Here is a 24,355-nt window from a genome sequence, read left to right on the forward strand (position 1 = left end):
GTGGGGAGAGTCCAGAACTAGAGTGCATAGGTTCAGGGTGAGAGGGGAAAGATATAAAAGGGACCTAATGGACAACTTTTTCACAGAGAGGGTGGTACGCGCATAGAATGAACTGCCAGAGGAAATGTTGAAGGTTCGTACAACTGGAGCATTTAAAAGGCATCTGGTCAGGTATGTCAATAGGAAGGGTTGAGGGGGATACAGGCCAAGTGCTGGCAAATATGATTAAGTTAGGTTAGAATATCTGGTCAGCATGGACAAGTCAGACCGAAGGGACTGTTTCCGTGCTATACATCTCTATGACTCTATTCCTGCTCAAGCATATCACCAACCTCTTTTCCACCTGCTTAAATGGGAATGAAAGGAAGCTTTGTTTCCTGTTTTCACCCCCTTAGCACAAATCCTTCATATTTAATTGCTTTTTGAGTACTTCAGTTTTGAAGGATTGTGGAAAAAAATGATTTATTTCAAGTACTGTGAATGTAGAGTTTTTTTTTCCTGAGAGAAACGAGGGCTACCAGGAAGTTTTTAAGAGGTTGAGATCCAAATCAGAGACCCTACACCATACGGCCTCCCTCCCACCCACCTCCTCTCACCTTACTTAGAGTCCGTAAACTCAGTAAGTTTTCAAGTTCCCTCTTTTTTTTTCTTTTCTTCTCTTCCACATTTAGTCCTGCGTGGGCTTTCAAATTAGCGGGGCATGGCTGATAGGGCAGTTGCATGTTCCTCCTGCAGATTGTGGCATGTGAGAGACTCTTCACATGTCTCTGCTGACCACATCTGCGGGAATTGTACCCAACTCCAGCTCCTCGAAAAATGAGTTAAGGAAGTGGAGCTGGAGCTGGATGAACTGTGGATCACCCGGGAGGCTGAGAGAGAAATTGAGAGGATGTCAGGGAGGTGGTCACTCCTCAGACACAGGATAAGGCAAACTGGGTTACAGTCAGGGGGTGGAAAGGGAACCAATGGTCAGAGGAGGGATCCCCGTGGTCATTCTCCTCAGCAGTAAGTATACCGTTTTGGATACTGCTGGTAGAGACGGCATACCAAGGGAAATCCATAGTTGTCAGGTCTATGGCACTGTGGCTCAGAAGGGAAGGGGGGAGAACAGAGAAGCACTAGTGGTAGCAGACTCAATAGTTAGACAGATTGACAGGAGATTTTGTGGGCAGGAACAGGACTCCCGGAAGGTTTGTTGCCTCCTCGGTGCCAGGACCCGGAATGTCACCCATCGGGTTTATAGGATTTTGAAGGGGGAGGGGGAGCAGCCAGAAATCACGGTACATATTGTCACCAATGATGTAGCCAGGAAATGGTTTGAGGATCTGAAAAGTGACGACAGAGAGTTAGGTTGGAAGCTGAAGAGTAGCGATGTCAGGTTTGCTACCAGTGCCATGAGACAGTGAGGTGAGGAATAGTCAGTGAGTGCAGCTTCACAAATGGCTGTGAGGCTGGTGCAGGAGGCAGGGCTTCAGATACTTAGACCATTGAGATGCCTTCTGGGGAAGGTGGGACCTGTACATGAAGGACGGGTTGAAACTGGAGGGGCACAAATGTCCTGGATGTGAGATTTGTTCATGTGGTTCGGGAGGGTTTAAGCTAGTTTGGCAGGAGGGTGGGAATCAGAGCTACATATCTGAGAGGGGGGTTAGTCGTAGATGGGGCAGTGACAGGATGTAGTGAATCTACTGGGAAGGTTTCTCACGTAATGAAACAAAGGGATCAGTTAAAGCATGTCTGCTTTAATGCAAGGGCTGTCAGAAAAAAGAGTGATGAACTTAAGAGCTTGGATCAGTACTTGGGACAATGGTGTTGTGACCATAACGGAGACGTGGGTTTCACAGGGACAGGAATGATTGCGAGATGTTCCAGGGTGTAGAATATTTAAAAAGAACTTGGAGGGTTGAAAAAGAGGAGGGAATGTAGTATTGCTAATCAGAGAGTGCATCAAGGCTACAGAAATGAAGGTTGTTGAGCAAGGTTTGTCTACTGAGTCAGTATGGGTGGAAGTTAAGAACCGCAAGGGAGCAGCTATCTCATTGGGGGTTTTCTACAGACTCCCTAATAGCAGTAGAGAGATTGAAGAACTCATTAGCAGGCAGATTTGGAAAAAATGCAGATGTAGCAGGGTTGTTGTTATGGGTGATTTCAATTTTCCCAATATCGACTGGAACCTCCTTTGTGCAGATCGTTTGGATGGAGCAGTTTTTGGCAGGTGTGGTCAGGATAGTTTCCCTACTCAGTATGTCAACAGGCCAACGAGGGGAGAGGCCATTTTGGATTAGGTGCTCAGCAATGAGCCAGGACAGGTGTCAGATCTCGCAATGGGAGAAGACTTTGGTGACAGTGACCACAACTGATTCACATTTACCATATTTTGGATTAATGGTGCTGGAAGAGCACAGCAGTTCAGGCAACATCCGAGGAGCAGCAAAATTGACGTTTCGGACCATAGCCTTGGAGAGGGAAAGGAGCAGTTACCGAGGAAAAATATTCAATTTGGGAAAAGGAAATTATGACGCTATCAGACAGAAGTTGGGAAGTACAGATCGGGAGCAATTGTTCCACAGAAAGGGCACAACAGACATGTGGAGACTATTTCAGGAGCAGTTGTTGCAAATGATGCAGAAATTTGTTCCTCTGAGACAGGTAAGAGGAGGTAAGATTAAGGAACCTTGGATGGTGAGAACAGAGGAGTTTATCGTCAAAAGCAAGGAGGCAGCTTATGCAAGGTGGCGGAAGCAAGGATCCAGCAGAGCTTTAGAGGATTACAAGCTAACTAGGAAGGAGCACAGAAAGGGACTGAGGAGAGCCAGGAGGGGGCACAAAAAAGGCGTGGCAGGAAGGATTAGGGAGAACCCAAAGGCATTTTACTCATACGTGAGGAATACGACAATTATCAGGGAGAAGGTAGGGCCGATCAGGGATAGCATAGGGAACTTGTGTGTGGAGTCTGAACAGATATGGGAAGCCCTAAATGGGTTTCTTGCTTTGGTTGTCATGAAGGAAAGGGACCTTGTTGTGAATAAGAACTTTGTGGAGCTGGGAAACAGACTTGAACAGATCAGGATTGATGAAGTTGATGTGCTGGAAAGTTTGGCAAACATTAAGATTGATAAGTCCCCAGGGCCAGACCAGATTTATCCTAGGTTGTTCCGGTAAGCGAGAAAGGAGGTTGCTGAGCCGCAGGCCAAGATATTTGTCTCCTCACTCTTCATGGGGGGTCGTACCAGAGGACTGGAGGGAGGCGAATGTTGTTCCTCTTTTCAAGCAGGGTAATAGGGAAATCCCTGGCAATTACAGACCAGTCAGTCTTACATCTGTGGTCAGCAACGATTTGGAAAGAATTCTGAAGGATAGGATTTATGACTAGTGGGAAAAGCATAGCGCCATTAAAGGCAGTCAGCATGGCTTTGTGAGGGGAAGGTCATGCCTCACAAATCTCATTGAGTTCTTTGAGGTGTCAAGACAGGTCGATGAAGGTCAAGCAGTGGATGTGCTGTATATGGACTTCAGCAAGGCATTTGATAAAGTTCCCCATGGTAGGCTCATTCATAAAGTCAGGAGGTATGGGATACAGGGAGATTTGGCTATCTGGATTCAGATTTGGATGGCTGACAGAAGGCAGAGAGTGGTTGTAGATGGAAAGTCAATGGAGGTCAATGGTGAGTCATGTCCCACAGAGCTCTATTCTTGGGCCTCTGCTCTTTGTAGTTTTCATAAATGATTTGGATGAGAAGAGTGAGGGGTGGGTTAGTAAATTCGCAGATGACACAAAGGTTGGAAGTGTCATCGACAGTATCGAGGGGTGTTGCAGGCTGCAGCGCGACATAGACAGGATGCAGAACTGGGCTGAGAAATGACAGATGGAGTTCAATCTGGATAATTGCGAACTGATGCATTTTGGAAGGTCAAACTCGAATGCTGAATATAGGATTAAAGACAGAATTCTTGGCAGTGTGGAGGAACAGAGGGATCTGGGTGTGCATGTACATAGATCCCTCAAAGTTGCCACCCAAGTGGATAGGGTTGTCAAGAAAGCACATGGTGTTTTGGCTTTCATTAACAGGGAGATCGAGTTTAAGAGCTGCGAGGTTTTGCTACAGCTCTGCAAGTCCCTGGTGAGACCACAGTTGGAATATTGTGTCCAGTTCTGGTCACCCAATTGTAGGAAAGATACCGAGGCTTTGGAGAGGGTGCAAAGAAGGTTTACCAGGATTCTGCCTGGACTGGAGGGCTTGTCTTACAAAGCGACTGGAGGGCTTGTCTTACAAAGAGAGGTTGACTAAGCTCGGTATTTTCTCTCTGGAGAGGAGGGAGGGAGGGAGGTGACCTGATCGAGATATACAAGGTAATGAGAGGCATGGATAGAGTCAATAGACAGAGACTTTTCCCCTGGCCAGAATTGACTGGCACAAGGGGTCATAGTTTTAAGATATCAGGAGGAATGTAGAGAGGAGACATCAGAGGTGGGCTCTTTACGCAGAGTTGTGAATGCATGGAATGCGCTGCCAGCGGTGGTAGTGGAAGCTGAGTCAATGGGGATATTTAAGCGACTGCTGGACTTGCACACGAACAACCATGAATTGAGGGATACGTAGGTATGGTTATTTTATTTTAAATCAGGAATAATCCTCGGCATAACATCGTGGGCTGAAGGCCTGTTCTGTGCTGTACTTCTCTATTTTCTAAAAATCACAGTTTCAGTTAATTACTTCAATTGACTTCTTATATATCAATTGCCAGGGTTCCATGGCCATTTTGTTTATATATTGTTTGTGAAAACAGTGAAGGAAAAAGCTTGCCCAGTTTCTGAAGTACCCCAATGAATGCAGCAATCATGAAACTGGATTGTCCTCTTGGAAGGCCTCTGAAAAACCTTTCACAGGAAGCTGTGCCAGCCAAGACTCCAGAGACATCTGCATATAGCCAATTATCCCAAAGTGAATCACAGGAAAGAAACATTCATTTTCTTTCCTTTTTCACTAGGTCATAGGAGGTTGAGAGGCGATCTTATAACAGTATATAAAATAATGAGGGGTATTGATAGAGTTAATGGTAGTTATCTTTTCTCAAGGATGGGAGATCTCAAGACAAAGGGGCACATTTTTAAAGTGACAGGAGAGACACAAGGGGCAACCTTTAAAAAAGACCCAAGGGGCAACCTTTTTTCAACAGTGTGGAACGAACCTCCTGAGGAAGTGGTGGATGTGGGTAAAATTACAACACTGGACAAGTACACGAATAGAAAAGGGTTGGAGGGATATAGGCCAGGAGCAGAAGGTGGAACTAGTTTAGTTTGGGATCATGTTCAGCATAGACTGGTAGGACCTAAGGGTCTATTTCCATGTTCTATGACTCTATGTATGCCCTGTGTTATTTGGAGGGATTAACATTCTGTTTTATATTGCAAACTGTGCGGATCAAACAATCTTTGCAAGTTTGTTGAATAAATTTTCTTTTCTAACAAATCAATAATTGTGTGTTCATTAAATAAACCAGGGTGACGAATCATTTGATTCGAAATCTAACAGAAAAGTATATTATAAGGCACTTTGGGAGCTGGATAAACAAACTAAACTTATTTTGTAACTTGCAGCAGAGTGGGACTTGAGAGAGAAATTGCATTGCTTCTATCTTGGTTGTAATAGTACTCACCAAGATTGTATTCTTGTATTTTGCTGATGTATCCATAAAGCGGACAGTACCCAAAGATGACCAACATCACTACACGACCATCTTTCAACTGCACAATATGCGCCGAGTGGCCGACAACTGCATACTGTTGCTTAGCCTTTGGAGTCAGCTGCATCCATGATTGATTGTGAGTGTGAAACACCCAGAGCTGGTTTGTGACATTCCCTGTCGAATCGATTTTACCTCCATACATATAAATTTTATCCTAAAATGTTAAAAGAAAAACTAAATTAACATCAGCATCAATTACTTGGATGGAATCAAAGATGGAGCATCTATATTAGACAAATTTAATAGGAATAGAATACCAAAAGGTAAAATCAGTTTCAATTAACTGACATTGTAATTTTCAGATATAATCAAGTAACAGAAATAGTTTGCACTTTATAATATCCATGCGGGATGCAAACTAAGAAATAGCCATAAACAATATGGGCGGCATGGTGGTTCTTGGTTAGCACTGCTGCCTCACAGTGCCAGGGATCCGGGTTCGATTCCAGCTTGTGTGTGGAGTTTGCACATTCTCCCCATGTCTGCATGCGTTTCCTCCAGGTGCTCCAGTTTCCTCCCACAATCCAAAGATGTGCAGGTTAAGTGAATTGGCCATGCTAAATTGTCCAGTGTTCAGGGATGTGTAGGTTGATTGCATTAATCAGGGGTTAAACGTAGGGAAATGGGTCCATGTGGGTTATTCTTCAGAGGGTCGGTGTGAACTTGTTGGCCAAAGGCCTGTTTCCACACTGAAGGGATTCTACGATTCTGTGATAACAAAATGATGCAACACACATACCACACCTGAAGTGTGGCCAGATGTAAATTGCATATTTAAAACAACCATCAAAATTTATGAACACTGCAAGCTTCTTATTCTGAATTGCCAATTCTGTCCAAAGTTCATCTATTACCTTGTACAAAGCCACAGAATGCCCATATCTCCCGACGACCCCATTTGCAGATTTATTCAATGGAAACCATTTCAGATCCCTCAGATCGTATCTGTGAGCAAGAAGCACAGAAAAAAAAAATCACAGCCATTCCCATTACCACCTGGCCTGGATTTTCCAATACAACCTGAAGCAACATTAAAGCAAATCTGAAACAGAGGAACAAAGGGAGCACTAAATTTTAAGTTACTGCTATCACTTCTGCAAGCTAGCATCATCCTTCATCCAATCTCTCAAGTGTAGGAACACAGAAATAGGAGTAATCCATTGAGTTCCTTTAGCCTGTTCCACCATTGAATGAGATCTTGGCTGACCTGTGATCTAACTCCATATACCTGCCTTTTGCTCACACCCCTTAAATTTTTGTTAAGGGAAGGTATTATCTATCTCAGGTTAAAAAGCGTTTCTCCTCAAAACAACAGCCTGGCCCTACTTTTTAAACTGTGCCCCCTCGTTCTAAAAAGCCCAAACAGTGGAAATAGTTTATCTAGCTAGCCTTTTCTTATTGGTATGTTGAACACTTTGATAAATCACCCCTTAACTTAAATTCTTGAGAAACAGGTCCAATGTGTACAATCTCTCCTTATAACATAACCCATGAAGCCTAGGTATCATTCTTCTAAACATATTTGTACTCTCTCCAATGTCATTATGTTCTTCCTCAGATGTGGTACCCAGATCTAGTCTGTATAGACTATCATTTTAGATATTGATGAAATGCAAAATAAAAGGAGATTGTTCAACAAAGACATGATCAAAATTGCAAATTAGTTAATGCAAAGACACTTCAGCACCAGCAGGGGGCATTTGCTAACAAAATTTCTATTAATTCAAAGTTGTGAACAATGAATAGCGATGGATTAAGCAAAAAAATCATGTAGAAATAATTTTGGTGAACTTGCAAAGTACAGCATTACTATTAAGAATATTCATAATCAAGTTTTGATTTTAATAAATAATACCATTTCAAGAATGACTGCTGAGAGGCATTGTGTTTGCACAAATTGAAGAGCATTAGCTGCCAATTGCACAAACTCTGGCAGACCTGTCATGTTAGGATTCGGTATGGTCATGATTAAAATGTGTAACAAAACACAAGCACAAAGTAACGAATAAAAATTACATGAAAAGTTTACCAAGTAGATTTTTCACAGTTGTTATGAGAATTCTGCAGTGCTTGAACAGAACGGTGTCAGGGAGTAATTTCAGAATATACAGACTACAGCATTGAGAATGACAACAAACCAAATAAAAGCAATGCGCTCAAAAAGCTCTAAAAATAGGGCCAAGGTTTGGTTTACTTACGCTGCAACCATCTGGTACTCTGAGTAATTAAACACATAGCCTCCAATAACCCACATGATATCGTCACTGACAACGGCCTTATGGGATGCCCGGGCGAGCATAGGTACCCCATATTCTTTCCAATCCCAAAAGGGCTGATTAGCTGGCAATGAGCAGTCGGGACCTGGAGAATATTTTATAAAACATTATGTTTGCAGAAAATATGACCATCCATTAAAGATAAAAACAAATTTCAAAGTCAAACGATCATCAAATCTTTGTGAACATGAACAAGGAAAGCTGACTTGTTAATATTTAATATCAAGAGAAACAAATCAAATTTTAGCAACACTCAATCTTCTCCAGCAATACAACATTGTAGAATATAGACAGTAGTACAATAAATGTCACCACTAGCCCCACACAAGCAGTCAGTAATAGTAAGAGAACAAACCGCCAATTTATTATCAGCCACTCCCATATTAACATTTTTACTCGCCAACACTCACAACAACAAGCTGCGACCATAAAACAACAGGTTTATTGTAACAAACCATTTAGTTTGCCAATATTCTAAATGTGCATTCAAATGCTTACCAATGTAATTAACTTTTTACTGTCCCTGAAATGGCCTCAGAACCTGCTCAGTTGCCTCAAAGCTACGACAAAAAAACTGTATTAAATAAAAATACTAATTACATGGATCTCAGTATTCACCTTAGATTTGGAGCCATCCAGCCCTAATCAGCCTTCCTCATTACCGAGCCAAAATAAACAGCTGCACCATACATTGGTCAAACAAAGCATGATATAAATCATACTCAGAATCAAAACTTACAGCCAGTGGACCAGATTCCTCCATCAACCCTATGTACATCTTATTCTGGCAGGACAGATCCAACACAGCACAATGGTATAACATCTGCAGGGAATGGTTGTGCGAGTCATACAGCATGGAAACATGCCTTTTGGTCCAACTCGTCCATGCCGAAGTTTCCCAAACTAAACTAGCCCCATTTGCCTGCGTCTAGCCCATACCCCTCTAGACATTTCCTGATTATGTACTTATCCAAATGTCTTTTAAATGTTGTATTGTACCTGCATCTTTTGTACCTACTTTCTCTGGCAGTTCATTCCATACACGAGTCACCTGCGTGAAAAAGTTGTCCTCATGTCCCTAATAAATCTTTCTCTTCTCACCTTAAAATTATAGTCTGTAGTTTTGAACTCCCTACCTGGGAAAAAGGTCTTAGCTATTCACCTTATCGATGCCCCTCATGATTTTATAAACCTCTATAAAGGTCACGGCTCAACCTCCTAAGCTCCACTGAAAAAAGTCTCAACTATTCCAGCCTCTTCTTATAACCATGATAGCTCAGTGGTTAGCATTGCTGCCTCACAGCACCAGGGATCCAGGTTCGATTCCAGCCTCGGGCAACTGTCTGTGTGGAGTTTGCACATTCTCCCCATATCAGCGTGGGTTTCCTCTGGGTGCATCGGTTTCCTCCCACAATCCAAAGGTGTAGAGATTTGGTTAATTGGCCATGCTAAATTGCCCATAGTGTTCAGGTTAGGTGCATTAATTAGGGGTAAATGTAGAGTAATAGGGTAAAGATATGGGTCTGGGCATCTTACTCTTCGGAGGGTTGGTGTGGATTGTTGGGCCACATGGCCTGTTTCTACACTCTAGGGATTCTAAAATGCTCCGGTCCTGGTAATATTCTTGTAAAGCTTTTCTTCTAGCAAAGTGCTCCAGAGGTGGCCTCACCATTGTCCTGTAGAACCTCAACATGACATCTTAACTCCGATACTCAATGGTCTGAGCATGAAGACAAGTGTGACAAACGCCTTCTTTGCCACCCTGTCTACCTGTGATGCAACTTTCAAAGAAGTCCTATTCTGTAGAATCAAAGAATCCCTACAGTATGGAAGCAGGCTATTCGGCTCATTGAGTCCACGTCGACCCTCTGAAGACCATCCCACCCAGACCCACCCCCTACCCAATCTCTGTAACCTTGCATTCTCATGATGAAACTACTTGACCTGCACATCACAGGACACTATCGACAATTTAGCGTTGCCAATCCACCTGACCTGCACATCTGTGGGAGGAAATCGGAGCAATCGGAGGAAATCCACGCAAACACGGGGAGAATGTCTGTGTGGAGTTTGCACAGTCACCCGATGGTGGAATCTAACCCAGGTCCCTCTGAGCCGCATGCCACTCCTTTGCACTTTCACCAGGTTGAAACCTCAATTTTAGGTGCATCTGGCACTGCTCCTGGCATGCTCTCCTGCATCTCTATTGAACTAGGTATGATCTGCTGGTTTGATGGTAATGGTGCAGTGGAGGATATACCAGGTCAAGTTGCACACTATGTTGGGTATGATTCGGCCCAGATCAACTAATAGATGCCCAATATGGAGTTGCTACATCTGATCATAATCTAACACATTTAGCACGAAGTTAAAAATCACACAACACCAGGTTATAGTCCAAATCATGACATTTAGCACGAGGCAGGAATGTTATTTGCCACTTGTCAGACCAAGCCTTGATATCATCCAGGTTGTTGCATTTGAACATTGACTGTTTCAGTATCCCAAGGAATCACAAATAGCGGTGGATACAGTGCAGTTACCAGCAAACATCCACACTTCTGACCATATAACTAAGGAAGGTAGGAAGGAAGGAATTGCGCCACACAACACAATGGAGGTTCTCCTTAATGTGGAGAGAGGACTTCATCAGAGGGACTATGTGAAAATAAAAACAAGAGGCTCAAGAGAAATTGAAGGAAGCATGGTGAAATGAAAGAGGATCTGCCGTTCAGCAGATGACTGCTAAATGCTCTCTCCAGAGCCCTCAGGAATTTAAACAACTCTATCAATACTCTTGCCACTTTTTTCCACAAAAAACAATCATGGATTCATTCATGGCTTGAGCTGGATTTTTGGACAGACAAGAAATCAAGAGTTATGAGAAGCAGCCAAGGATGCGGAGCGGAGACCACAACCATTACGACTATGATCTTATTGAATTGTGGACCAGGCTCAAAGTGACAAATGGCCAACTACTGCTCCCAAGTCCTATATTCCTATGATTTTATGATCAATAAAAGTGAAGTCACATCCCCATAAACTTCTTCTGATCACATTCTTCCAAAATGTGGTTAATTCTATCCAATTATTTGAAATGCAAACAGGGAGAGGCATTGATTGGTTAGTTACTTGAATAAATAAAAGCGAGACCAAGTAACAGTAGGGCTGTTAACGATGTATAGCTGCATGGTTCTTTTGTATCAATATATCAATTTAAAGTAAACACTGGACCCCGTTTCTTTCTTTAACTGGTTATGTGCAGTACAACAGGAGTGCCCAGAATTGGGCACAATGTTTGAGCTAATGCTTAACCAGGGATGCTTCTTTACTCTAAACTTTTAATAGTTTCAAAGAGAAACATTCAATGGCTGATAAGCCAAAACTCAAAGCACAACTTCAAGGTTTATAGCTAACAAAAGTGAAGCGAGGATGAGAAGTAATATTTATTGGCAATAACCAATTACAATTTGGAATCTACAAGCATATAGAGTGAATACAAATCATGTTCAAATAGTCTTCAAAAGGAATTGAATAAATATATAAAGAAAATAATTAGTGTGATCTGGAGATGCAGCAAGGGATTCGGACTAATTAGAATGCTCTTGGAAAGAGTAGGTACAAACTTTATGAGCCAAATGGCCCCCTTCTGGGCTGTATTAAATTTATGGTTCTGAATTGTTGCAGTTACTTAATGCTGAACCTCAGCACTTTCTACAGTACTGAGAAGAAAATGGAGGTGGGGCAGGAACTGGAAAACATAAATCATATAAATTTGTTTCTCTCTTTGACAATTATTCATAGAGACTCACCTTGCCAGCTATCATTGCATACACATGCTTTGGTATCATTCAAATCACACTTTCCATGATGTGGATACCCACAATTGTCTCTGCAGTAAGGGACATTACAATCTTCTCCTTTCCAGTATTCACTGCACACACAGTACACAGTGCTGTTGTCAGCATCTGCCTGGCATTCTCCGTGGCCTGAGCAATTGTTTGGGCAGGAATTGATACTGTTTAAAAGCAAAACAAAACTTATTTTTAAACTGAACAATTAACTTACAAAGATAAAAATCATTTTAGTAGTTAACTCCTACATTATTTTAACTGAAAAATCTTGAACAAATAAGTGTAATTTTTAGACTCGCTCCTCAAAGCACACAATAACAATTAACCAAAATGAGAACATGCTGCACCACATTTAACAAAAACACACCACCACCACCCCCAAACGTGGCTTTCAGCCAAGTTATCAGACCATAGATGAAACTAATATGAGTTCTGAAAGCTGGATGCACACGTTGAAGTAAAGTGGCTGGTACAGTATAGGGGGTAGAGAATTATGGAGATTTTTGCTTTCAAAGATCGCCCAAATCATGACAATCAAATTGCTTCAGCAAAAAAAAACTGAGGACCATCAACTGAACTAAATCAAGGCTGAATCAAATAGATTTTGATACACAACAAAGTCAAGGTTTTCTTTTGAGGTGGGAGAGGATACAGACAAAGTAGAATGGAGACTACACAACCGGACTTCACCAGTTTCCTCATTTTCCCCTCCCCCCACTGACCCCTGTTCCAACCTTCCAGCTCAACACTGTCCTCATGACCTGTCCCCACCTGCCAATCTTCCTTTTCACCTATCTGCTCCACCCCCTCTCTGACCTATCACCTTTACCCCCACCTCCATTCACCTATTGCACTCTCAGGTGCCATGATATCTACAGGATATTTGAAGTGGGTGAACAGCTAGTGGTTATGGTTTGCATCAATAACAACAATATAGGTTTCTAAAAATAAACAAAGTTATCCAGAAAACAGAGGCCATGGAATTAGAAAGCAAGTTGTTAAGTAGGGCTTCAAAAGTTGTGATCCCAGGATTGCTACCACTGGCACCTGCTATTCAGAACCGAAATAGCCGCAGTGCAAAAAACGTGAACATATTTAGTAATGTTAAAACTAGGCAAGACTTGAGACTTTGCATCTTAATGCGCAGAACATTCACAATAAAATGGATGAATTACGTTAATAGATTATGAACAGATATGATATATAGTGTGTTATGACACAGAGTAAACCTTCCTGCTTAATTTAAAACCAGCAACACAAAGATTTATCCCGTGCAGTAATTTCTAAATAGTTTTTGGTCAGTCGAAGTTTTAAAGTAAAAATCACACAACACTAGGTTATAGTCCAACAGGTTTAATTGGAAGCACACTAGCTTTCGGAGTGTTGAGTTGCTTGTGGCCACATCTGTAAGTCCACTTGTTATGAAGATGTGGGTGTACTATACCTTGAAGCAGTGACAGCAACCAACTAGTGTTGTGTTGCTTGATTTTTAACTTTGTATACCCCAGTCCAACACCAGCATCTCCAAATTATATTTAAACTAAAATTTAACAACTTTATTTCTTCAAGTGTAACAGAGAATAATTAACTAATAACTATTTACAACTCCTTTCTCTAACCTATCTTTACCTTCCCTTCGAGAATACTCATCTGATAAAACTCCCAATTAAAATTTACAAAACAACACATCTCATCTCAAAACCAGGCCACTTTCAGTTTTCTTTGAATTCTGTCTTCTTCTTCTTGGGAAGTCTGCTTCACAGGTTACTGATCGATAAAGGTACCTTTTGAGAGAGCTATTTCCTGGATAGTGCGCAGATATTGTTGGCTTGGCAGTAGATTGGAATTTGGTATTTTTCAGTGTATCATTTAAACTGATTGGCCAAATTTGAATCTGTTTTGTTGTTTCCAGGCAACTAGCTATCCCCAGTAGCTGGAACACATGTTACATTGTGTCTTACTGAGAACACTTGGTTGCTGTCACTGCTTCAAGGTATAGTACACCCACATCTTCATAACAAGTGGACTTACAGATGTGGCCACAAGTTGACCAGGAATGGGAAGTAAACATCCAGAGGTACTCCGTATTTAAGGATAGATTTTAAAAAAAAGAACTGGAGATGGGATAGTATACTTGTAAAAGAGCACATTAATGCAATAGGGTATCAGCTCTAGTGCAAGTGGCATCTGCATTAGTATTTCTTAGAAACACCAAGGGACAGAAAACAATAATTGGTGCTGTAAATTGACTGCCAAACTGTAGTGGCAACGCAGGGGAAGACATTAAGCAAGAAATTAGAGACATAGCAATAACAGTACTGTTGTAATCATGGCCAATGTAAATCTCCATATAGAATGTGCAAATCAAAATCAGTAACCACACCAAAGGGGAGAAAGCGAAGATTGAGTACGAGGTAGGTTTTGGATCAATACATTGAGGGACCAACTACAGATACCTCCTATACTAATATTTTGTAATGAGAACATAATAACTTCATCGAGCTTTGTGCAGAGTTACAACTATATTCACTGGATTTTAGAAGAATGAAAGAGAATTGCACAGAAACCTATGAAATTCTAACAGGAGAAGACAATGTAAATGTAGGAAGGATGGTTCCAAACCAGTAGTCACAGTGCCAGTATTCATGACTGAAATGTAGGAAAATTTAGCAAGTTTTGAGAAGATTTGTATCTCAGGTTGAGGTTCTGGACCTAACTTTGCTCGCTGAGCTGGGAGGTTCGTTTTCAGTAGAGAAATTTCTTAGAGTGGTGAACCTGTGGAATTCTCTGCTCCAGAAAGCAGTCAAGATCAACACATTAAATGGTTTCAATAAGAAAACAGATATATTTCTTAGGGTCAAAGAGATCAAAAAACATGAGGTGAAAGAAGTAACAGGGTACCGGGTTGGGTGGTAAGCTATAATCATACTGGAGGATGGAACAGACTCAAAAGGGCAAAATGGCATGCTCCTGCTCCTATTTTCCATGTTTTTATGTACACTCAATTTTGGGAGATTCTCCACTTTAGTAAGAAAAACAGAGTATTTCTTAAATTGTATGACATTATAAGAAACGTTATATTTACTTCCCTTATCTAAATAATGAAAATGCAAATGCACAAAAGGACCAAGGTATACTTGTCAATATGTCACTGAAGGCCAACATGCAGTTGCAGCAGGTTATTAGGAAGGCTAATGGAATTTTGGTCTTTAATGCAAGAGTACAGTACAGAGGTGAAGCCTTGCTTCAATTGTACAAGTGTAGTTAAACTGTACCTGGAATACTACACATAATTTTGGTCTTATTACCTCAGGAAAGACATGCAATATATGGGTGACAAAGATTTACCAGACTTGTTCTCAAGATTGTGGGAATGATCCAAAGAGAGAGAGAGCCAGTTCAGAGAATGAGAGATGTTCTCGGTGAGGCTCACAAAATATTTAAAGGAATAGAAGGGAAGGTGCAAGATGTTTCCCCTGATTGGGGAGTCTAAAACCAGGTACACAACTTAAAAATAAGGGGGATGCCACTTCAAAAAAATTACTTTACTCAGAGGGTTGGAAACCTTTGGAATTCTCTACCACAGAGAGTCTTTGAGTATGTTTTAAGGTAGAGATGGTGAAATTTCCAATTATTAGCAGCATACAGGGTTATGGGAATGGGATGAGTACAACGCACTGAATTGTTCAATCGACCAAGATTATATTGAATAACGAGGCAGCATGACAGTCTGAATGGCCTACTCTTGTTCTTAAGTTCCAATGTGCCCTTCAGCATAGATCACAGAGATTTATATTGCTGAGAATGATTCTTCTCTAACAACACAAAGCTACTGAATGTGCTTGTTCCAGTGTCTAATAAACAATCCAGATGCCCAGTCAAAAGGAGGAAGCTCTCTTCATATCCTGGGCTATATTAAATCAACCATCCCCAGTAAAATGTTTAATATCAGTAATGACACTACTGCACAAAAACTGGCTATTGCAATGACCTAACTGATGCCACTTAAAAAATAAATAATGTTATGCATTTAGATACATGGTCTGTGCTTCATATTTATATTGGAGCATTATGATAATATCTTAATTTGCATCTTTTAGCTGCAAGGTAGACTGGTCAGAGCTGCATTAGCTTTACAGACAGGAAAACAGTATAATGAGTTATGCATTAAATATTACAAATGAGTTACATATTAATTGCCAATGGCTAAAATTAATTGGACTTGAGTGACAATTATAATCAACACCTTAGTTACCGCACACAGAAACATTTGGAAGTTCACAATAGCCCCTATTAAAAACAAATACTTAACTACAATCTGTAATAATATTTAGTATTTGCATGTCCTGATTGCTCAGATTCCTTGGTTGGTCAACTTGAAAATTTTATTAGATCCTGGTGCACTTAGAGTAAAGAGAACAACATGCATGTGCAGAGTAGTGCTAGCAACATAAACAGTGGTATAAAGGTGTGAAATGAAATACTTAAGTGTTCCATTACATGGCTAGAAATTTAATTGCTACCAGCAAGAGTGCCGCTATAAACCAATTTAATATATCGGAATCAGTGCAAGCTTGTTTATATAGTCCATACTACGTTTGGGTTTTACACCATTTTAAATAATTCACTCATTACTGTTATGCATCAATGAAATAACCACCCATCCTTCACCCAATTTCTCCCAACTTAACACAGGTTTGAAAGTTTTTAAAATTCATTGGCAGGATGTGGGCATGGCTAGGCTCGCCAAGCCAGACCCATCTCTAATCACCCAGAGTAAAGAGTCAAGCACATTGCTGTGGGTGTGCGGTCACCAAGTGTGTAGCAGTTTCCTTCCCTTAAGGACATTAGTGAATGTGTTTTTCTGAAAATCAACTACTTTTCTTAGTTGTTAGAACATAAGAACTAGGAGCAGGAGTAAGCAGTCATCATTAGATTTTCATTGAATCAAAGGCAGGATTTAAACGCAGGGCCCAGAACATTTGTGAGTCTCTGGATTAGTCCAGTCATAACATCAGAAAGTCATCACCACCCCTTGTTGTAATACCAGTAACAAATGTGCATATAGAATTTTACACTTGGCAAGATGAGACTGTCTTGGGATCAATGGAGTAATGGCACCAGAAGGAGGGAATGTAGACCCGAGATGTGAGGTACTTGCAAGATTGCAACCCGGGCTGTTGTCTACAACATTGCAATTATGAAATCTGCTCTATAAATGCAAATCTATTAAAAGGAATACAGTTTGCGCTGGTAAACTAGTTAATGAAAAATAAAGATCTGTTCAACTGTTCACATATTATCAATTTGTTAACATTTGAACTAATTTGCATTCTTCCCTCTACATAAAAAAATTATGAATCCATCAAATATTCCTGCTTCGTATACTTCTCATTTCATGTCCATTGCACTTGTGACAATCTGAGATATTGTCAGATTTTTCTGATATCCTGAATCACCTAAAACATCAAAATTTTAATGCAAGACTGAAAACACACTCATAATAGAAACTAAATTAAATACAAACCCTTGACGCTTTTATATCATTGCGGACACATGTAGCAAGAAAACAGGTTTATTATGGGATAAATTAATCTGCAGAAATATGCATTTAGCTTTGAACAAACCAAATGCAGACTAATCCACATTAGCGAGTTATGAAAAGATTTGTAGCTCAGGTTGAGGTTCTGGATGTAGTAATCCACATTTATTTACATTCACTTCTCCAGTTTGAGCAAGCCACAAGTAGGTATTTCACATGGATTAATAAGTCACAAATAAAATTCAATAAGCAAATGTTTAAAAAATCCTTTATTTAAAAAAAAAAATCCAGTTACTTATTTTCTAACCAAAGGTAGAATATTTTAACATGCGTATTAATTCCAGTTCAAAAAATAAATTTCATGACATTGAAACAAAGCAAATATACACGTGCAGAACAATAAAAATTCAGTCTTCTGCACTGAATACTTTCACCACTGGATAGACTGGACATTGGGAAGATGTTTCCATTAGGAGATACTAGGATCTGAGGGCACAGCCTTACAGGAAAGGGAAGACCCTTTAGAATGGAGATGAGGAGAAACTTAATCAGCCAGAGTGGTGAATCTATGGAATTCATTGCCATAGAAGGGTGTGGAGGTCATTAAATAGATGGGTTCTTGATTGTTAAGGGGATCAAAGATTATGGGTAGAAGGTGGGAGAATGGAGTTGAGAAACTTATCAGACATGATCAAGTGAGTGAATGGCCTACTTTCTGTTCATATGTCTTATCACGTTAATTTTCATCGACAAACTATTTGAAGCTCACATTTACAGCCTCCAATTCTAATTCCACGTCAACATTCAATATTCACTAGCTCAATAAACTAAAAAGATCACAAGGTTGAGATAGTAGTGAAGGGGTTTCAGAAAAGATTGCCAAGTACTAACTTCCACAAACTGTCAGAAAATGCTCAAAATTGTCAGAAATCAGGATGCACTGGTACAATCCTTTATCCGAAACCCTCGAGGGCCAGCTCGTTTTCGGATTTTGGAAAAAGCAACAGCTTCACAGTGAAATAAAAAAAATTACTGAACAGCAGATGCACCTGTGAGTACAGTCATAGAGATGTACGGTATGGAAATAGACCCTTCGGTCCAACTTGTCTATGCCGACCAGATATTCCAACCCAATCTAGTCCCACCTGCCAGAACTAGTTCTGGACTCCTCCACCCCAGGGAAAAGAGTACTAGGAGCGCTGAGATAGAATTGACGCCTGCCAGTATTGGGCCACGCCGCCATGTCACATCTGAGTGGGTTAAGTGGGTGTGGAGTTGTATTAACTGTTTGCACGCCAAACAACCTTGTTATGGGAGAGGAAAAAAGCTTCACGAGAAAAACTTCAGATTTCAGAATTTCTGATAAAGGATTGTCGACCTGTATTTGGTAAAGGTTAAAAACAATATTTTAATCAAATTCAGAGGAAGGGCAAATTACTTTTAAGGGCAAAAGAACACAATGCCAAAAAAAAGAGGCAAAGACCCCTGTAACGATGCTGTCACTTTAAAAGGTTATTTTGTCCTGGGTTTTTTTTTAAGAGAGCTTGTAAAGGCAGAGGTATTAAACTGGCTACTGAAGATGGCTTAAGCAAACAGTTTAGGAGGCCTTGGGAATTTTTTAAATAGTCTGAATGGATGTAGCCAGCTCTCTCTGACCAGCACTTCCGCGTTTTGTTGTTCTTTCCAGCAGTCAGAAGCTGTTTGGGGTCTCAGAAGAGTTAGAAGCCTCAGTGAATGATTCCTAGCTGCATCATTCTCTGAAATTTCACTTGATGATCCCCCCCCGCCATCTGGGATTGGAGGACTGCACAGGAGTCTGAATTTGCCTTTTTGCGAAGGGGTGTGTTTATGGGATGTTATTATATTGGAACAGTTAATTCGTAAAATATATGCTATTATTTGGTTAACTTTTCCAATTGTGGAATCAAGGGTTATGGAGATAAGGCAGGAACAGGATACTGATTAGGAATGATCAGCCATGATTATATTGAATGGCGGTGCAGGCTCAAAGGGTTGAATGGCCTACTCCTGCACCTATTGTCTATTAAGTTATTCTAAATTCCCTTTCTTTTCTTTGTATTTTAACTAGTGTTTAAATAAATTGAGTTCAGATCAAGTAGTTTGACCAGTTGCATCATATTCGGAACACTCACTTCACAATTACCTTTAAAATAAGCAAAAGATAGTGTCTGGCCTACCTTCTTGAAATATTTTGAGGGGTTCTGGTCTGGTCCAGAACACCCAAGAAAAAAAAACAATAACGGAAGAAATAAAACAAATCAGTCAACATGAAGAATAATCAAATCGTAGAATTAACAGCAGCCAGAGAAGGGAATTTAATAGGATAGAAGTTATGATCCCAAGTTGATGAAAAAATGTTGGGCACAAAAGTTTGCAATGTGCGCACTAAAAGTGAGGTCTTGTTCCTCGAGTTTATACTTGACCTCTTTGCAACGGAGAGTGAGCACTAAGGTGGTACAAGTAGGGCAGAGACTTGAAATGATAGACCAAAGTCCAAGTCATATACATAAACCTAACTGAAATATTCTGCAAAGTGGACTCCAAAATACAGAAGAGAAAGTGAGGACTGCAGATGCTGGAGATCAGAGCTGAAAATGTGTCGCTGGAAAAGTGCAGCAAGTCAGGCAGCATCGATGCCAAAACACAGATGCCTGCATCATGAGCAGCAAGTATATTATGCTAAATTAAAAGTACAAATAAATCAGAAGTTCATCTGGAAGGTCTACGTGAGACCAACACTTCTGTATCATAACTTCTGTACCTTTGTTTTTACAAAAGGAGTAAACTGACATTAAAAGGTTCTATAGGTATGTGGAGAGAAAAAAATTGTTGAAGACAAATTTAGGTCGTTACATCCATAAACATAATTCATAATGGGGCACAAAAATGGCTGACAAACTAAGTACATAATTTAACCTGTTTTCACAAAGGAGGACACAAATAACATCAGAAATGTTTGGGAACACAGTGTTGTGAGAGGGAGATATTGAATCAAATCAGTGTTGGTAGGGAAATGGTGCTGGAGGAATTCATGGGCTTGAAGGTCAATACATCTCCAGAACACAATAATCAACATCCCAGACTACTTAAGGGAGCATCCCTTAAAAATAGTGATGCATGGCTGGTCTTCTTCCAAGATTCTACACATTTTAGAACAGTTTATACAAGTTGGAGGGTACCCAATGTAACCCCTCTATTTAAAAATGAAAGCAGAGAGAAACACAGGGAAATATAGACCGGTCAGCCTGATGTCACTAATGGGGAAAATGCTAGAGCTCATTAAAAAAAGGAATTCATAGCTGAGCATTTTACAAACAATGGAAGGATTAGCCAGTCAGAAGGCATTTACAGAATGGCATTCACACTGGGACTCTGAGGATTAGCTGATGAATGGGAGCCAGTGGATGTGGTTTATTTGCATTTCAGATGCTTGCTATAAAGTTTCACATCAGAGATTAGTATGCAAAATTAAAGCATATGGAATTAGGTGTAGTGCATGGAACTGGATAGAAAACCAGCTGGCAGATAGGAAACAAATAGGAATAAATGGTTCTTTTTCCAAATGGCAGACAGTGACTAGCAGACTACCGCAGCATTCAGTGTTCGGACCCCAACTACTCACAACATATGCAAATGATTATCATGAGGGAATTAAATGTAACATCTCCAAATTTGCAGGTATCACAAAGGTGGATGGAAGGGTGAGCTGTAAGGAGGATGCAGAAATACTTCAGTGTGATTTTACAAACTGACTGAGTGGGGAAAATGCTTGACATTTATGGCCCGCCCCTAATGGCCCTTCAAAAGGTATCAGCTGTCAGCTTGAACCACTATCATCTTTACGGTACAGATAAACCCAGTGCTATCAGGTGTATTCGCACCAATGTTCAATGCAACAAACACAACATTTTTACTTCTATGTTCCATTCCTCTCTTAAAGGATAGCATCCCAATAGTTTTAATTACCAAAAGTACTTGCAAACTAACAGTTTGACATTCATGCACAAGAACACTCCACCTTCGAATTCTGTAATCCTCCATTTAAGTCACGCTTTGCTTCTTCAATCTCCTGCCAAAGTAAACTTCATATTTTTCCACATTATACTGTCCCCCAGATTTATGCACAACCTATCTGTACCAACCTGCAACCTCCTGATACCCTCTTCACAAAATTTTCTTAACGATCTTTGAGTCATCTGCAAATTTTGTTCCCATACTTCCACTCCCCTCATCCAAATCATTTATGTCAATTCAAAATAGCCGAGCCTGTCATTTATCTTTGCGCAGTTATATGTGTTTTTTCTCAAGTTTTAAGCTTTCCCCAACCATGGTCTTTCTCTTCAAGGTTTTTAATAGGAGGAAGATACTTACGTTGAGTATTCTGAAATACCACCATTAAATGTCTGCCACTACTTCTCAATTTATATGTTCCCCTAGCTTAGCACCTCAGCTGACAGCTCACAAAATTCCCCTTATTTTAGTTGAAAATACTAGACTTATGCCCACTCTTTTTCCTTTCAAAATGGAAGTAAAATGTAATCATGGTTGAGAGTGCTTTGCTGGAAAAGCACAGCAGGTCAGGCAGCATCCGAGGAGCAGGAAAATCAACGTTTCAGGCCGGAGCCCTTCATCAAGGATCATATTTAAATGTAATCATATTTAGTGATTGCAACCTATGCTTGCCTCAGCTCTGAGGTCATTAATCAATCTGGTCACATCACACGATACTAAGTCAAATATAATTTGCTCTCTGGTTGATTCCAGAATACATTGCCCTAAGAATCTAAAAATTATTCTATGATCTCTTCAACTGTCAACTCTTCAACCTTAGACTGTCTTGACTCTACTCTTTGATTCACTGTATCTACCCAAGGTTGATTCCGCACTTCAATTTTATTTTAATGCTGTCTCTACTTTCCTAGTCTACTCAAACACTGGATCAGAACTGTTTAAGTATAGACTGTCCCAAAAGTACAAGCTTCCAGTTTTCCCAGTTCAGATGCCAGTGTCCCATAGATCAGAACACATTTCTCCTACACCAGTTTTCAGCCATGCATTAATTTCACTAACCTAACAAGGCTGTTTAGCCAGAGGCTTATTAAGTTACTACGATACACCCTACAACCAGTGCACACTAATGACACTATGCTTAGTTGTTGGGGGGAGCAAATGTTGAAGATGCTGCAACTATACAAAACGCTGGTGCGGCCACACTTGGAATATTGCGTACAGTTCTGGTCGCCATATTTTGGGAAGGATGTGGAAGTATTGGAAAAGGTGAAGAGGAGATTTACCAGGATGTTGCCTGGTCTGGAGGGAAGGTCTTAGGAGGAAAGACTGAGAGACTTGGGTCTGTTCTCATTGGAAAGAAGGCGGCTAAGGGGGGATTTGATAGAGACATACAAGATGATCAGAGGATTAGAGAGGGTAGACAGTGAAAGACGTTTTCCTCGGATGATGTCAGCTTGTACAAGAGGGCATAACTACAAACTGAGGGGTGATAGATTTAAGACAGATGTCAGAGGCAGGTTCTTTACGCACAAAGTGGTAAGGGCGTGGAATGCCCTACCTGCTAATGTCGTCAACTTATCCACACGAGGGAGATTTAAACAATTCTTAGAGAAGCACATGGATGATTTTGGGATAGTGTAGGGGAACGAGCTGAGAATAGTTCACAGGCAACATTGAGGGCCAAAGGGCCTGTTCTGCGCTGTATTGTTCTACGTTCTATGATGGGTTAAGTATTGATCAAGCTGCTTTAGCCTGTGTTGTACGAAGTTTCAAAACATATAGGGATTGCCCTCATCCATGCAAACAGTATTTGATGTCAGTCTTGACTTATACCTGGTGTACAGTTGACAGGTTTTTAACGAGTCAGGAGGTGAGCTACTCATCACAAAATTCCAAGCTTCTGATCTACTGTCATCATTGCTGCATTGATATGGCTGGTCTAGTTAGTTTCCTGGTCAATGGTGCACAAAAAAACACTGATTGTGATGAATTCAGCAGTGGTAATACCCATGAAAATGACAAGAGTAGATGATCAGATACTCTCTTCTTGTAAAGAGTCATTACCTGGCACATACGTGGTATGAATGTTACTTGCCTGTTACAAATCTGAGTTTTGTCCAGGTCCTGCTGCATGCAGGCATGAACTGCTCCACTATCTGAAGAGTTACAACTGTGAACAAAACCCTGCCCAGTACCAGCAAACATCCCCACCTTTGAACTTAGGATAGAGGGTAGCGCATCAATGAAGCAGCTGAAAATGGTCAGACGCAGAAGACTATTGTCATGAACTCCTGCATCTTCACTCCTCAAGTGGAGACAATTGGCTTCCCACAATCACAATCAATTTCCTTTCTTCTATGATGGTTACCCATGGAGAACTTTCCTTCTATGTCCATTGACTTAAATTTTGTTCAGACTCCATGATGCCACACTTTGTCAAATGCTGCCTTGGTGGCGAGGGTAGTCATTGTCACTTCACCACTGGAAGTCAGTTCTTTTCTCCTCGTTTTGTTTAATGACTGAAATGAGAACTGCAGCTGAACAGTTCTCGCGAAATCCACAAGTGAATTTTGTGAGCAAATCATCAGTCAGGCAATGAAGCACCAATGACAACACATCTGCGACCTCTTTGAGAATTCAAAGTAAAGCGTTGATAATTAACCCGATTGAATTTGACCTGCATTTTTTTTAAATGGATGTGCCCAGGCAATTTTCCACAATGTTAAGTAGAGATCAAACTTGTAGTTCTATATTCTCCCCATCACAGACATGAGACTCTATAATTAGTCAGGGGTAAATAGAGGGTAGGGGAATGGGTCTGGGTGGGACTTTTCGGAGTGTCGGTGTGGACTTGTTGAGACGAAGGGCCTGTTTCCATACTATGGGGAATCTAATCGAATCAT

At 40.7% G+C, this 24,355-nt stretch overlaps 1 protein-coding gene across 1 annotated transcript in view; it reads right to left on the reverse strand.

The window, feature by feature from the left end:
• The window catches only part of atrn (attractin), a 397,885-nt gene that overhangs the window by 284,196 nt on the left and 89,334 nt on the right, over positions 1-24,355 (reverse strand). Inside the window, exons 5-8 of the mRNA XM_043706341.1 lie at positions 11,837-12,042; positions 7,947-8,109; positions 6,603-6,693; positions 5,659-5,902 (exon numbers count right to left, since the gene is read on the reverse strand). Coding sequence (XP_043562276.1) covers positions 5,659-5,902; positions 6,603-6,693; positions 7,947-8,109; positions 11,837-12,042 — 704 coding nt within the window. The remainder of the gene's footprint in view (positions 1-5,658; positions 5,903-6,602; positions 6,694-7,946; positions 8,110-11,836; positions 12,043-24,355) is intronic.

Source organism: Chiloscyllium plagiosum, chromosome 1 (assembly GCF_004010195.1).
Source record: "Chiloscyllium plagiosum isolate BGI_BamShark_2017 chromosome 1, ASM401019v2, whole genome shotgun sequence".
NCBI classification, from domain to species: domain Eukaryota; kingdom Metazoa; phylum Chordata; class Chondrichthyes; order Orectolobiformes; family Hemiscylliidae; genus Chiloscyllium; species Chiloscyllium plagiosum.